Source organism: Mytilus trossulus, chromosome 14 (genome assembly GCF_036588685.1).
Source record: "Mytilus trossulus isolate FHL-02 chromosome 14, PNRI_Mtr1.1.1.hap1, whole genome shotgun sequence".
In the NCBI taxonomy this organism is placed as follows: Eukaryota; Metazoa; Mollusca; class Bivalvia; order Mytilida; family Mytilidae; genus Mytilus; species Mytilus trossulus.
Genome location: NC_086386.1, coordinates 23541698 through 23559030, shown reverse-complemented (window position 1 = coordinate 23559030; position 17333 = coordinate 23541698). Strand labels below are relative to the sequence as shown.

General features: G+C 33.1%; 1 protein-coding gene and 1 pseudogene across 1 annotated transcript; both read left to right on the top strand.

Annotated features, from left to right (window-relative positions):
- Positions 1–560: 560 nt before the first annotated feature.
- The window catches only part of LOC134696488 (perivitellin-2 67 kDa subunit-like), a 72469-nt pseudogene continuing 55696 nt past the window's right edge, over positions 561–17333 (top strand).
- LOC134697384 (uncharacterized) lies at positions 14925–17332 on the top strand. Its single transcript, XM_063559638.1, has 3 exons — positions 14925–15303; positions 15849–15923; positions 16872–17332. The coding sequence occupies exons 1-3, from the start codon at positions 14934–14936 to the stop codon at positions 17324–17326; spliced, it is 900 nt and encodes a 299-aa protein (XP_063415708.1). The 5' UTR covers positions 14925–14933; the 3' UTR covers positions 17327–17332.

Here is a 17333-nt window from a genome sequence, read left to right as displayed (position 1 = left end):
TCGGGATGATCACCTTTTTTAACGTTTTTAAATCTTTCCTACAATTCCTATACGATAAGATTGTCATGCAGACATTTAAATAAGGCCCAGTTCCTTAAGGTGGTACCTAACACTACAGGGAGATAATTCTGTAAAATCAGCAGAATGTTTTATTGACGTTGTGTTCATAAGGGAATATTAAACTTCTCAATGATCAAAATAAGTGTTTGTTGAACTGCTATTTAACCAGTGTAATTTTTCCGATTAAACAGTTGGTTCAAATTTTTTGAATTTTTTATATTTTTGTCAAAGGGTCAAAGTAAATACTTTGTCAAAATTTTACGAAAATTAAACGAGCCAAATTAATTTTAGTTAAAGTGTTAGGTACCACCTTAAGTCTGATTTAAAATGTTTTTCATAAAAACTAAGATTTTTACATGTCAAGTTAAATAAATTCAATATGTAACAAACTAGTTCAGCACGCGATTCAAATGTAATTGAATACAACAAACCTAAAATGTATTTTAATCAATGGCAACATGTGACGATTGAACTGAATTCTTCTGAACTTGCAAAGAACAGTATGGAGTTTAAACAAAAGTGCGTATTTTTCTTGATTGTGATCTTACCAAATGTCTTATTAGCTAAGAATTGTAAGAAGATGCCGCCGTTTTTAAATCGGTTACGTGACGGTGTCGACATAACCAAGTTAGATTTATTACCTTTAGATTTAAGCTCAACCGATGGATTCAGGTATCCCGTCTTCGATTTCTCATGCGACTTAGATATAAAAAAGATTTTGAATGGTGTAAGTAACATTTAGTATCTTTAAATACGAAAATAATTTACGAACTAACAACAATATGTAATTTGAATTTTTGTTCACGATCTGTAATAAATATATTATAATGATGATCTTTTTTTACTCAAATAACAAAAAAGGAGCAGAAGACACCAAACAGACATTCAAGAAACTATAAACCTTTATAACGCCTTGGCAAAAAACGACTGACGGCAAACAATGCAATGAAGTTCACAAAATGTAAACATAGAAATCTAATGCCTACCGATAAGAGGTACAGCTAGGTAGCTGTGCTGTTTATTTGTTTATTTGTATATTTTAGTGGGAGTGGACACTATCCATAAATGATACCATGTATTCATTTCACTTGTTAAGTAGGAATTTATTTTCTTTCTACAAGTATATCTATGAAATAATCTTCAATAAGGGTAGGTTAATAATTGTATTTATACACATATAAAGCTTGAACAGTATATTTTTTAACAGGTAGAATATGATATACCGGACCAAGTTTGGAGTATTGTAAACACTCCAAGTGGATGGCTAAATTCTAATATTGAAATTCTTAAAACCAGCAATGCTGTTAAGAAATCAATGGCGAGTAAAGTAGACGTAGGTATCAAAGATGGAATGTTTTCTGCAAGTGGTTCTTACGAAACATTCAATGACTATCTGACCAAATCATCCAAGTACATAGAGGAAGTGACATCGCATACATCCGGATATAAAGTAAATATGATGCCTGATTGGGCACTTGAATTTGGTCGTGTTGCAAAAATGTATTTAGAAAGGTTTCTTCCTCAAACGTTTAATAGTAGCACTTATCCGAAGTACATGAAATTTATCAAGACTTTTGGCACCCACTACTTTAGTCAGGGAAAGTTTGGAGGCCTTCTACGATTAATTCTAAAAACAGATCAGAGTTACTACAAAGGACGAACAGATACCCAAGTAAAAGTACAAGCCAGTGCAACATTCTTCAACATAATAAAACTAGGCGGTGGGTGGTCCTCTAGTACACAAAAAGTTGACACAAAGTTCACAAGTGCTACTCAGAGAAGTGTTCGGTAAGTAAGCGTATTATTCAGGCAATATATAGTCTGCACTCCTTTTCCAGTCTAGTTACACTTAAAAGACTGGAAGTAAGTTAATTTCAATGAAAAATATATATTAAGCAATTATGAGTAGGTAAATCAAAAGTTATGGTCGTGCTAATGTAACATAATGACGTTCCAGTGGCTAATTAAATGCAAATTCAGGACTAGAACATGTGTATGTTATTATGTATTAACCTTTTTGTGCATGTGGTAAATTGACACGATAAGTCGGATATCAAACGTTCTGGTTCAGAAGACATGTCACCCTTCCTGGACACATTATCTTAATACGAGCCGACCGGTACTTGCTCTAGCATCAATTCATGTGTGCTTTGTGGATAAGCAGCAAATAGTAATTTAAACGTATTTGATATCATCCGGCCTCTTCTTAAACACACGACCTCCAGTACTTAGTGCGGTTACACGTAACTTGATGAAATGAACAGATTGTTCTCATTGTAAATATAATGCAACATAATTGAACATTCTTGGTTTATCATTTTTTTTTAAATTGTGGCCCTACTTTAATGTGATTTGGTGTCAATAATTTTTTTATTTTTTCGTTCGGAATAAATCATTTATGAAGATATCATTATAATCGATAAACAAAATCTACAGGTATTACGGAGGCAGCACTAATCTGTTATCTACTGGCGGAATTTCTGCATGGCAGCCGTCAGTTGTGAAAGATCCATGGTTATTTGGTGGAAGTTTGACAGAAATATCTGGAATGATTTCTGAAGACAAAAAACGACTATCGATGAAAAGGGCAATACAGGTATTATAATTTTTTTTCATTTGACTAATAGACTTATATTTACACCTACATGTATGTGGGTCATATAAATTTTGGTTGAAATTACCCCACACATACTCTTTTATATTGTTTAAAATATTTGTAAATTTTCTGTTTGTATCGCGTACCTTTCCAAATACTCTCATGCTGCAAGTACAAATACATAATCTTTCGGATGGATTTGAGAAATTTTATATAAAAATACATGTATACCAGACTCTCCTACCCAAATATCTTTTCGATCAATTTCTTGACCATAAGGTATGTGACTCGTGTAAGAACTATTTCAGCCAGTCGCCTGTCGTTTCCTTCGTACGTTTTCAAATAGTATAATTCCTTAAACCTTGTTTTTCTTCGCATGCCCCCATAGCTTTTCTCCCTATAAATGAATGATATCCATATCCACTTTAAAGATAATTTCGCAGGTAATAATCTCAAGTATACCATTGATATAATCACAAACATGATACATATACTCAGTCATGAGTTTTTACGAATAATCATGCTAGGAGTATAAGTGTTTGTATAATAATAAAGTAAGTAAGAAAAGCTTTTTCGAATAAAAATTTATCTACACTCTTTACGAAACAGGAGTAAAACCAGATGACAAACCTCTCTCCGTTTCTATAACTCGTCAAATAAGTTCTGTATTTATCTGCCAAGTACATTGTACGCATATTGTATATTTTGTTTTTCTGAGTGTGATCTGTTTTACAGGTTTATACAGATAAAGCTTATCTAAGAGAATTACTTCGTTCAATTGGATGGTTTCTTACGAGTGGAAAAATATATAACGAATACGTAACAAGCATTTTGGTAATCTACAAGGCAGAAGTGAATAAGCTTTTAAAACAAGCTATACCAAATCATGATGATGTAGTCAACATGCCAGCTACCATAAAAGATAAATATCTTTGATATATTAAAATTACGCATTTGACATTCTATAACTATTTCATCTTTGTAAGCCATCAAATATTTTAATCTAAGAGAATTGGTGATAACAGCATCATAGTGGTAATGAGACGAAAGGCTTTATTGGAAATCAAAAAAGATTTCATCACTTCGTTGTTGACATGAAAATCAATCATATGGTGATTTCTTTAAATGTCCTGTTACAAAAATGAATTTTTCGAAAAACTAAGGATTCTCTTATCCCAGGAAATGATTACCTTTGTCGTTTTTGGCACAACTTGGAATTTAAGGTCTTTAATGCTCTTCAACTTTGTACTTGTTTGACTTTATAACTATTTTATTCTGAGCGTAGTGAAGAGTCTTATGTCGACGAAACGCGCGTCTGGCGTAATCAATTATATTCCTGGTACCTTTGATAACTATTTACAATATTTATAGCACATCTTCAATCAGTGATATACTTTTTACTGTAAATGCGTACATGCTTCATGAATAATTGCATGGTTGTTGGTCGCTTGATACTACAGCAATCGATATACTGTATTTCATTTCACCTGTCATCTCTATAATGTGATCGTAACAATATGATAACAAAGATTATACAACAAATAACTGATGGAAAACAAATACCATAGCATACTAATCTATAATCCTTAACTTTCATAATATTGAATAATTTTAGTAAATTTGACTAACTAAAAACATTGCGAATAGGAAACAATGATCCGACCAAAGAGCAGATTAAAACGCCTGAAGGCCACCAATGGATCTTCAACACAGAGTGAAAATCGCGCTCACTGAGGTGGACTCCAGGTAGTCCCTAAACAGAAATTGGACTAGTTCAGTGAAACTGGACGTCATAATTTATTAATTTCGAAACATAAACATAAACAAAAGGTAAAAACCATACAATAAAAACAAAGACCAGAGGCTCCTGACTTGGGCCACTCGAAAAAATGCGTCGGGGTTAAACATGTTAAGTGAGATTTCAGCTCTCCCTCTGTACCTAACCAAAGTATGATAATCTCACATACAGCACTAAGCAAAGTCAAACTTAATTTAAAAGAAGTCGTAGGTCAATGTCACTGTAGGTTACAAAAGAAACTAAGCAAAATGACAATGATACAAAAATTTAACAAAGGATTGCCAGCAGGAACTGACATGCCAGCTCCAGACTTCAATCAAACTGATTTAAAGATTACGTCTGCATCTTATAAAAATCAAGCACATTCTAACTTGTAAGGGATGAGTAGTTGTCATTAAATAAAGTAACATCTATATTAAGTTGAAAATTATGCATTTCACACATATGTTATATTTTAAGCCATGTTTCTTTTTGAAATGTTATTTTACATACCCTATGGATCATTCAACTCAAGTTAGGTACGAATTAGTTCAGCAGTTACAGGGCAGATTTGATTAAGTTGGAAAACATAATAAACAAATTGTGAAAAAATGACAATCATTCCTAAATGAATCAATGAATAATTGACAATTGATTCATCAATACTATTGGTAGATCTTTGCTGAACATTTTTGCTCATTACAGTATATCTTTATCATTAATAGTATTCAAGATAATAGCTAAAAACTGGAAAATTTCCTTACAATTACTATTTAGTGGCAGCAATCCAACATTGTGGTATTAGATTAATCTGAACATTTGAGGGTTGATAGAACTCCACCTAATGAACACTTTAACCCCATGTCAGATTTGCTCTAAATGTTATGGGTGTTTTTACCCATTTGTTCTTTGTTTAGCAATGGCGGCCATGTTTTTTGACGAGACAGAAAAAAAACACAAACTATATTCATGATACCCTAAGAGTCATTTAGCTTATTTTTTGTTGGAATTGATTCAGTAATTGCAAAGGTGAAGCTGTTTGAAGTAGTAAACACCGGAAGAACGACGACTACGACTGCTCACGGGTTCCTTCGGAATGGTGAGCTTAAACCGAAAAAAGTGCAACAACTTAGAATGAAGAAGAAACAAGTTAAAATGAAAACGGAAGACCTAATAATAGATTTCTTTATTCTCAAACTCCAGACCATATCCATTGTGAAACGTGTGATAAGTTAGAAAATTGGTGAATGGAATTTTGTTTAAATACGAATACAAACTTTCAGAAAAAGTGTCAGTCACTGTTCGTTAAGTCCAACACTAAAACAAACGACTGGTTATCTGTAAGGAAATCGCAAAACTATCAACCATAATTCACTATTGGAAGAATATGCGATGGTCTCACTTCAAAGTAGGTATGACTAGACCCATATATTTTCCTTCATCTCCTTAGCAAATTTCAGTTAGTTAATGTAAAATGGATCAACGTCACGGAAAACCCTAACGATCAACGTTTCATACATATTTTGTTATACGACGTTCAACTTTTTTGGTATATTAGTGCCGATCTAAATGTGTTTGTCACCGTTATATATATATATTAAATAGCTAAGAGGCAATCATATTTTTATGGTTAATTAGTATATGCAGCTAGTGCATTTCTTTAACATAGCATTTTAATTCCTTGACGTCTCCGGTATTCTTAAAAATAAACTCTCCATCAACTTCGTATTTTGAGTTTTCAAACCTGCGAATTATCTCAAATTCAAAATTTTCAAATATTTTTTGAGATGCAAAAGACCCTTCTCCGTGAAAATAAACATGCGTTGATCCTAATTCTTTGGCGAAAGCTAGAGCCGCCTTAAATACAGTAGTTGCTAATCCTTTTCCTCTATGCTGTCTATGGGTACATAGGAAGGCAAGATTTACAGATTTGTTACATTTAAAACGTTTATATACGTTCATATCCTCCTGTCTATAGTTAAGATATCCCGTTGCCAGACCAAGTTTCTTATTTGCTAATTTTACTGCTGGCATTCCATCATACTCTAAGACAAGTCCCAAGCTTGCAATAATTTCGTTCGTTCGGTTGTGAATTATTATAACAGAAAGATTATCTGCCAAACATTGCTATCAAGAATTTCCTCGCATCTTCATCATATACAACACCAATTGATTTACATAATGTGTCGTCAGGAATAAAGTTTTCTCCAAGGAACTTGACTAAATCCTCTGCACGTGACAAGGAAGACAACTCAATGTGCGCGTCTTTTATTTCTGTAGATTTGTTAATTCTCTCAACAACCTAAAAAGAAAAACATCGTAAAAAGAAGTTCATTCAATAGACACTTACAGCACATTTCAGTCAGTATGTAGCTAATGGTAATATCTTTGGTTAGCTTGCTTGTTAGCTGAACCGTGAAGTCATTGTTAGGTAAGGTAAACTTCCCTCCTTTTAAAGTAGCTAAGTCCTACAGAGAGATAGATTTTTTATCTGTTGGGCTAGTCTACTATTAAAGGAGGGAAGTTTACCTTACCTAACAATGACTTCACGGTTCAGCTAACAAGCAAGCTAACCAAAGATATTACCATTAGCTACATACTGACTGAAATGTGCTGTAATTGTTTCTGTTAACTTGATTATACAGCTTGATATGTATAGATTATCGGGTTTTCGACACATTGATATGATAAAATATCATACACAAGCCAGAATGTGAATCGTTTTGGCGAACAAGCAAAACTACTTTATATTGTGTCGAGCGGTTGCTATTTTACGAAAACCCGGTTATCTGTTTATCGTTCTAATACTGGTATTTTCTCCCTCCCTAAGCAGAGGCGGATTTAGAGGGTTTTTCAGAGCCATTCCCCCCTTCCTTGGAAAAAAATGGTAGATTATATAGGGAATCACAGAAGCATGACTGGAGCGGGCCCCTCTTAAGCAGTCAGTGGGCGCCCACTTATTAAAATTTCTTGATCCGCCACTGCTAAGGCAGTTTACTACTTGACGAAAGCTTACTTGATTACTTTTCTGCACACATTATGACGTGGCTGATAACTTCTCCTCAGACATTGTAACGTCGCTGATACTGCTTGGTCTTATTTCAAAGCCGTGATATTAGAATTACCGAGCGATTGAGCATGGTGATATAGGCGCAAGGAAGAATGATTATAATAATCGAATATAGGTGTAGACAATTGATTTTGAGGTTATGGCTAATTTTTTTTAACCCTTTCACGTTTTGTTTTTTTTTTGGCAAAACTTGATCAAACAAATATGTAAGAAAGAATAATCTTATTTTAAAATAAATACAGAAATAAAAATTATTTTGAATCAATATTCTTTCTTAATAAACTTCCAACATCTTGTTTTTAAATAAGACATGTTTTTCTTAAAAATAAAATGTATTACCCTAACTGCAAAATGTATATGATCGGTGATATCCCAGGACTTTAAACAATAAATACAAATGTCATTACTGTCCGTTTTTTGTTGATATTATATTTGTATTTGAACATTATTGTTTTTGTAAAATAACCAATATAATAAGGCTACACATTGGTTAACTGTTTGAGTTTTTAAACCTTTCGTACTAACTTTCTAACGAAAAATATTAGTTGAATGCTGAAATATCCTCATTTATTCTATGGGAGTTACGAAAATTAAGATGTGATGAAGCCGTCAAAGGGTTAAGGTTGGACAACTATCTATCAGACTTCAAATGACAACGATGTATGTCATTATCAGGATAACAGGTCAGCGTATGGCTATAATTAAGGAGGCTCGTGGGTACAAAAAAAAAATCAGCAAATATTTAAACATTTTTTTTTTCATAACAAATTTTATTAGGTCTTTCCACTTTTCTGTGGAAAGACCTATTGTTTTTCTTCTGATTATTTTTTTTTTTTTTTTTCTTCCGCCTAATTTTGTTCTTGCGATAAACATTTGTTTCGCAATATGTCGCTTAGATATTTTGTATATGATATCGAACAGTTTATGCGCTTTTGAAATTTACCCTGCGTAAACGAATACTTTTCTTTGTAGGAGTTATCTCCCCAAACACTGTTTTCCTTGTTAGCGCATCTCCTTTGCAACCGTAAAAGATTATGACAAATTTATTTTACAAAATTCCTCGTTATATCCTTCGCATGATTTGTCCTATTTTGACCGAAGCGATATGACCACTCCATATGAGAGTTATTTCCCCTTATGCATCTGATATAAGTGATATGAATTTCTATCTTATAAACAATAAGTGATAGAGACTTAGGCTCTTTTGATTTGAGGTCCTTGGTCCCAAAAAATGAAAATTAGGTCAAAGTCAAAGGTCAAGGTCATATTCTAATATTTGAATTTGGCTTATTTTAACTTATATCCAAAGACTGTATAAGATATCAACAAATTATTTTTACTAAATTGTTAGTTGCGACATGTCGTAAGATGTAAATTTTGATTGCAAGCGTACGTTGAATGTAAAAGGGAGTTTTCTCCCCTCTTGTATTTAAAAATACGCGTTTGGTGATTTAACTCATTAACTAAATATAATTAAGACCTATGGTCTTTTGATTTGAGGTCCTTGGTTTATGACCTTGAAATTGATCTCAAGGTCATAGCTTAATTTGACGTTCTAGATTTTGACCTTTGCTTTTATTCTATATGTATACATGATAAAGATATACAACTTTTAGAAAAAGGTATCAAACCATTTAACCTTGAAAAAAACAACCGGAAGTGACCTTTTGTAAACCGGAAGTAGCTATTTTTTGTACTTTATTAATATAAAAGTATATAGAACCAGATATTTTTGGAATCAGTGTCAAGTAAATATTCAAATATAATCGGAAGTAACATTTTTCAAACCGGAAGTAACAAATTATCTTCCTTATTTAAAAAAAATGTATGGAAACAATAAATTTTTGGAATCAGCTTACTAGGAGCTATCATTTGACGATTGAAATGTCATTTTAAACTTAGTTTCACAACTTTTCATATCAAAATACATTGTTTTGATGGAAAGACCTTCAATTGTTCTCTGAACAATTGGTTTTTAATTCATTACAATATTAGTTGTAACATTATGATATGGTTCAAAAATCAACCCAAAAAAATCAAGGCATTTTAGCCCTAAATGATTTTTAAAATTTTTATATCATTGAAAAAGCTCTCTTTGGTGATAATTTACATTTTTTGGCATCAAAATTGAAATATCTTTTTAAACTCATTGGTGACCTATAATTTTTATTATATTTTTCAAACAAGCTGCACTTAAACTAAACAATTGTAAAATTTAAGCAATTTCTTATAGAAATCTTCTTAGGTTCTTTTTTTATTTCGATTTTACCTTTTTTTCTCCTATTAGTTCAACAGAAAAAAAGAACCTAAACAAAAATGCATGCTTTTTTTGATGGCAGATTGTGAGCTTAAATGAACGGTGACCCAATATTTTTATTTTATTTTTGTATTAGGTATAGGATAAAGTTTATTTAGAGAAAAACATAGCGAAATCCTATATTGGAAAAAAAATTTGATTTATACCCAGGAGCCCCCTTAAAGAGGAAAATACAATCCGTTTAGTCAGGCAAAAGAGTCTAAACTTTAAAGTTATTGCGACGTCTCTTCTATTTAGCATTGAGTCACTCAGTATTTTGATTTTTGAAAAAAAATGGCATTGGTTGCAGTATGTGTATCTTATTTAAAAAATAAATCACAGGTGATTTTTTTTAATAAGAAATGGTACATTCAATCTTCAATATCAATGTACGTGTAGAGAGAAAAATAAATGTTTTTTCAGAATCTGTGACCACCTGGACCCAGTTGTTCATCTCTCGGTTAAGTTTTAACCAAGGGTTAAATTTCATAACCCTGGGTTAAATTTTAACCCTTGGTTATTTTCTGTTTTTCATCCTGTGGTTAAATTTAACCCTCTGTTCAAGCATTAGTTAAATAAGATATATTTAACCCACCTTTAGGGGCTGGGTTAAATATTTAACCTAGGGTTAACAGTTTCGACATGGCAGCACCTGTTTTTAATATTCCCATTGTTAAAGTAAGAAAACCACGAGTACTTCGGGGAAGAAATCATCCCACCAACTTAACAGAAAGAGAAATGAGAGAGAGATATAGATTTGGGAGGGAGACCTTTGATTTTTTAGTGGATCTACTTGGAAAAGACCTGCAACGAGGAACCATGAAAAAGACTGCACTGACAGTAGAGGAACAATTATCTATTGTCCTGAGATATAATGCAAGCGGGGCATTTCTTCAAGTGATTGGTGATACCTTGGGCTATGATAAGTCAACAGTTAGCAGAGCGGTGGATGATGTTACTAATGCCATACTAGCCAGAAAAAATGATTTTATATCTTTTCCAACCAGTAAAGCTGACATTGATGGGGTCAAGTTAGGTTTCCACGAACAAGCTAATTTCCCACATATCGTAGGATGCATTGACGGTACCCATGTACGAATCCAGAGGCCAACAGAGGATGAACCTGCTTACGTCAACAGAAAGACATTTCACGGCAGTAGAACTATCGACGTCATAGTTACTGTTTTGTATAGATGCACCAGACTATATTAGAAAGCATGTGAAGTTCGCAATGGCAATTCAAAAACATATATTTTACACATTGCCTCTACTTTTAGCTGTTGAACCACATATTTTGTGTTGATAAAATCAATGTTTATTGAACTTCAGACACAAAATAAAACTAAATCTTAAAACAAAACCTTTTCGTAAGATTATGATGTTGCCCAACATACCTCTTCTAATTCCTTTCTTGGTTTTAGACAGGTTTTCCAAACCTTACTGTTCGCCATTGTGGAAAGTGCGTTTACGTACAAAATAAAATTATGTATACATAATAAATGTATAACAGTCACACAACACTTACCATCAAACTAACCAGGTATACCGTATAATTTAAGGATGATAGAAATTATATTGTGGTTCAGTCGGTTAACTCTGATGATATATGCAAATAAAGCATCATGTGTATGAATGGACGTTATAATCCTATATCTGAAGTTACCTTTTATATTAATATTTACAAACTATAAGATTTTTCATGTGTTATTTCATTTATAATTCAGAAATATAAAGAGTCGACATACATTTAATTCATTTTTTTCAATTTATTCATTTATAAAGAAAATATCATATATGAATTAATCGAAATAGATATATAGAGAGTTAAAACGTTTAAAACCGCTGCAATTGTCTGTTTTAAACAGGTAACTGATGTTCAGTAATTGTCGTTTGTTGATGTGGTTTATAAGAGTTTCTCGTTTTTTATATAGAGTATACCGTTGTTTTTCCAGTATGAATGGTTTTACATTAGTATTATTTTGAGGCTCTTTGTGGCTTCAAAATTACTGTTCGGTACAGACCAAGGCTCCGTGTTGCTGACTGTACTTATACCTATAATGGTTTACTTTTAAAAAAATTTACTTGGATGGATAGTTGTGTCATAGGCACTGATACCACATTTTCTTAAATCTTTTTATACATGTTACCGGAGCATTCACCGAGCATTCAACTTGAATCGAAATATAACAAAAACAGGCTTAACTACACATTCTTTTTTTTTCCTCTCATAGTTGACGAGTTTCCTTCGGTTTTGGTTTGTAACCCAGATTTGTTTTCTTTAAATCTTTTTATGACTTTTGAACACAAGTATGTATAAATGTTTACTTTATTTTTCAAAATAACTATTATTTTGTTTTATTTCTCGCCATGAAAAAATTCTTGAATTCTTTTATGATATAATTGGGTATTTTAAAAGACTTGCGATAAGACAACCCGTACAAATATTATCTCTACGTCTAGCGTTACATCAAAGATGTCTTTCGCTTTTTTAGGCAGCCCTTGAAAGGACGAAGAAAAGTTATAATTCACAAGGTTATAATTTGCATAGCTTAGTTTGTCCAGTGATCTGTATGGCATTTGTCCTAGTTATTAACTTAAAGATAAAAAATTGAAAACAACACATTTAATAATTTCTTGCGTCCCAAGCGCTTTTCTAGATTTACGCTTCACCAGGAACGCTCAAAGCCAAATATTTGAAACCTGAAGATGTATAAGTATCGAAACCGTTGAAGAGCTATATGTCAAAATACCTAAGATAAATAGCCAAATTCATCGAAAGCCAACTTTGTCTGAGGGCGTTGAGACCTTAGTTTCTTAATACATTTTGTGTTTATATTTCAAAATTTTTAAACTGACAATTTTAGTAAAGTTGTTTAAATCATGGCAGTACGGAGGTACTGACTACTGAGCTGATGATACCCTCGAGGACTTATATTCCACCAGCAGAGGTATCGAACCAGTGATGTAAAAAATGAAATCAACACGTTTAATAATTTCTTGCTTCCGATAAGAAAACGGGGAGCTAGACACACAGTACATGTGTTATTCACACGATTTCACAGAAGCGTGGGTTCGCATCCGGCAGTAAAGACAACAAATTGTTAATGATGTAAGGCTAAATTTGAGACAAAAAAGTACTACTAGTATTTACATATATATATCTTTTGTATTTAACTTTTTACAAGCTCTCTTGACTAGGATCGGAGAAGAGCGAAACAAGGTTTCATCTATAAGCATGTAAGCAAAATGAAATTGAAAATTTTAATCATTTTGAGCAAACCGAGTTTGTTAAATTGGAACTGATTTGGTGATTTGAATTTGACACTTTAGCTTCCCACAGTTAGATACAGCATCATTATATATATTTTCCTAATGATCGTAGACAGCTTCAGTGATATATGCTGGTGTCTTTTCTACACAAACACATGAGGATTGTGCATGCTGGTTGAAACTAGTGGAAGATAAGTATCCTTGATACTCCACTCGCCATCTAGAATAGCAGACATGTTTTCCATTTATCATTATTGTAATGTTGATTGCAGGGATCGACATAACGCACAATAATAAAGACACAGAACAAGTGTATTCAGGTAAAACAAGACAGTCCTCATTCGTTCTTAAAATTCAAAACAACAAAATGATTTTTATTTCACACTTTTTTTCGATTCAATAACCAGAAGAAAGTCGTACTCCTTAATTATTTATATTTTATGATATATCGGGGCAGGAATGTATACCCAACCAGGTTCTGTAGCAGAGTATGTCTGTTAACCACAAAATCCAGACTTTGAAAAGACAAATGAATTTGATAACGGGCATATGTATGGTGCAGAATACCAAGGAACATTTTTTGGTACCCCGGATGAAGATGTACCATGTGCTGTCTGTAGAATAGTGGGTTCAACTTCAATCCTAATGGTTCCTGGTAAGAACACATGTTTTGACGGATGGCACGTAGAATACCATGGATATTTGGGTTCGGGAGATCATGGTCACTCAGCAGCATCATCATATGTTTGTGTGAATAGTCACCCTGAATATCTAAATGGTGGTAGTGGAAATGAAAATGGAAAACTTCTGTACTCGGTATCGGCAAAGTGTGGAGCAATACAATGTCCTCCCTATATAAACAATTATCCTCTTACATGTGTTGTGTGTTCCAAATGATATATGCTGTTTAGTGGGAAAATATATTTGCATACAATAGTGTATACATGAGTTTTTTTCTTTTCTTCTGCTTGATGCATAAAGTATATAACACAATAGTTTTTTGAATATATATACGTCTGATTATGTGACAACTTCATGACCGACATTTCCTCCATCTTATAACCTGGGGTTATATAGTGCTCACACTATTATTTATATATACTTCGTCTATAAATTTGCCCAACTATGTTAGATCTACAGATTGGAGAATGAATTTTCGAACCCCTGTATCTAAAACATGGGGGCAACCCCGCCTACACTGTATCCAGCACACGACACCAAAAAAAAATAAAGTGTTCATTTGTCCCTGTGTAAAAGAAATATAGAATTGTAAGTAAGACCAATCAGGTTATTGATCTTGTGTGTCAATTTAATACTGTTCTTGTTATTGTCATTTGAATGAAAAGTTGAACTTCCATCGGACAAAGAAGTAAAATATTAGTTTGAAAACAACTAGCTTCTAGAATAAGACAGTGTACTAATACTGTTGCTACCAGTTATATAACTTATATATGAGTGCCCAGACAATAGAGTAATATATCTCTGAGAAACAATTCTGGTAGGAGGAAATCTTCAACTGTTGTCCTGGTTATGATTTTCTTTCAAACTCTGATGAAAAATAATATTCTGGTCAAGCAGATGACACAAAATATATTATGAATCCATATTTTCCCAATACCTTCCTGTGTCAAATTTTGAAAAAAATAATTTGATTGATAGCGTTTAAAATTTTGATAAAATTGTTGACTCAGAAAGAAAAATAAAACTATCTTTTGATCTTTAAAGGTAACAGATAAATAGATACAATTGAACACATGTTAGAACTACATACATGTACATGTACATGCAAACTTAGATAGTGTCGGTAACACTATATATAACACTTTTATCTTTCGAATAAGATAAGACTTGTGAATTGGCAACAATGAACTTGCTGTTCCTGAGTTTTATTACATTTACTGCTGTAACATTTTATGTAACTGGAGAAAATGATGGAAAACGTCTATTGCTGAACGACCCGGATGTTGTCCAGGATCGCTTAAACCGCATGGAGAATATGTTAGTGATACTTAACAACACTGTGAAACAACAATCTCAATCCATATTACTGCAGGCTACAACCATAAAACAACAAGCTACTACTATACAGCAGCACGATACAACGATACAGCAACAGGGTACTACCATTCAGCAACAGGGTACAACCATTCACCAACAAGCTACAGATTTACAACAGCAAGCCACAACTATACAGCTACAACAAACAGAGATCAGACAACTCCGATCTAGTCAGGGTATTTACATATTCATAAACATTATATACAGCACCAGATGCACTTTTCGTCAATGAACGTGTGCTCAAGGAAAAAAACATTTGAAAATCCGAAACTAATTCAGAAACTGGAGAGCTGATTAACCTTAAAAAAAGGACAAAAATGATATTCAAATTGAGACAAGAAATCACTTAAACTTTCATTTTAACATACATAATAGCTATCCCTATCTTTGCTAGCCAAGGGTAACGATCCACTCCCGCTTTCTCTCACTGTGAGAAAGCGGGAGTGGATCGTAACCCTTGGCTAGCGAAGATGAGCTACCCCTTGTATTGCAGTAAAACTATGAATCATCATCTAGCTGGACACACATTGATTAAAGACATACAACAACCATCAAACAGGGCAAGCCACAGTCCTCAAATGCTAAACCCACTATAGAATAAACATAGAAAACTTGTACAATTGGTCCTTGATATTCAACTTTACACAACTTTACATATTTGATTCTTTTTCGTTTTCCTGCTTGAAAGATTTAAAATAAAATAAAGTGCGTACTATTGCAGGAACTGGTTCAACATACGTAATCTGGGGACGGAGACAATGTCCAAATAATACAGACACGGAACAAGTGTACTCAGGTAACCAATCTTTATAATTAGATATAAATCATCCATTTCCGATTCTCTTGCAGGTTAGAAACTTTGTGCTTTCAAAGATACCCAACGCCATTAACTCTATCCATTAAACGACTCATATTAATGGTATCACACATCTTATTCATTGGCGGATCCGGTGGATTCCGTGGTTTGAACCTCCTTTTCCCGAATTGTTTTCCTTTTTTTAATTTAATTAAACTTGCAGTGTGTCAGGGTGTTAGAACCCGCTCTTTTCAAAATTGTTGTATTCGCGAGTGCAACCTGCATTTTTACAGGGTTATACACGGTAGACTATACTTAAAGCAACCAAATTCACTTAAGCACAAAATCAAACAATTGTCTCAGAAAAGATTTGCAATAGTTCTTAGCATGACCATGTATGATATTAAGCAAGATTTCTGTACATACTGAAAAAAAAATGATAAATCTAAGCCAAAAACAAAGAAAATAGAAAAATGAAGTGCTAAAATATAACGAATATTAAATAACAGGCAAAATGTATAATGAAAAAAGAAAATGGCATAATCATTTAAACTACGTGCAGAAATATAGGAATCCTGCCCACTCCCTCCCTCCACACCGTCATCAATATTTTAAGAAAAGTTGCCCGTTGCCTTTATACTTTACGTTTATTTATATGATACTAGTATGATAATTGCATCTTTATCATAAAAATAGTAACATTTTCTTTTATACATGTCCGCTTCATCAACCATCATATTAATAAAAGACATAATAAATTGTAAACAAAAACTAAATAGCATTAACAAAATTCCTTTTATGTCCATTTCAAAACGATAAATTACCTATTTCTTAATACATCTTCTACTTTTATAGGTTTTTGTTTTTACTTTCCTATTTTTATGCTTTAAAGTAATTCTTTTGGTCCTGCATCTTATTTTCGCTTGGATGATCTGACTTCAATTTTAGGATATGCAGGGGGAGGAATGTACGACCAACCAGGTTCTGCAGCAGAGTATGTCTGTCTTTCTCCAGATCCAGATTTTCAGAGAACAAGTGGTTATGATGGCGGGCATATGTATGGTGCAGAATACCAAGGCTCATTTTTTGGTACCCAGGATGAAGATGTTCCATGTTCTGTCTGCAGAAAGACACGTTCTACTTCAATTCTTATGATACCTGGTAAAAACAAATGTTATAATGGATGGAAGTTAGAATACCATGGATATCTAGGATCGGGATATCATATGCATGCAGCACCAACATCGTATGTGTGTGTGGATAGCCATCCTGAATATATAAATGGAGGCGTTCAGAATGAAGATGGCAAATTATTTTATTCGGTGTTAGCTAGGTGTGGATCATTACAGTGTCCTCCTTATATAAACAATTATCCACTTACGTGCGTAGTGTGTTCTAAATAACACAGAT

Bases quoted from the DNA above. Each gene is read 5' to 3' on its own strand.
- LOC134697384 (XM_063559638.1), top strand. From the start codon at position 14,934: ATGAACTTGCTGTTCCTGAGTTTTATTACATTTACTGCTGTAACATTT. The intron at 15,304-15,848 runs GTATTTACATAT...GTACTATTGCAG, and splicing joins ACAACTCCGATCTAGTCAGG to GAACTGGTTCAACATACGTA. The intron at 15,924-16,871 runs GTAACCAATCTT...CTTCAATTTTAG, and splicing joins CACGGAACAAGTGTACTCAG to GATATGCAGGGGGAGGAATG.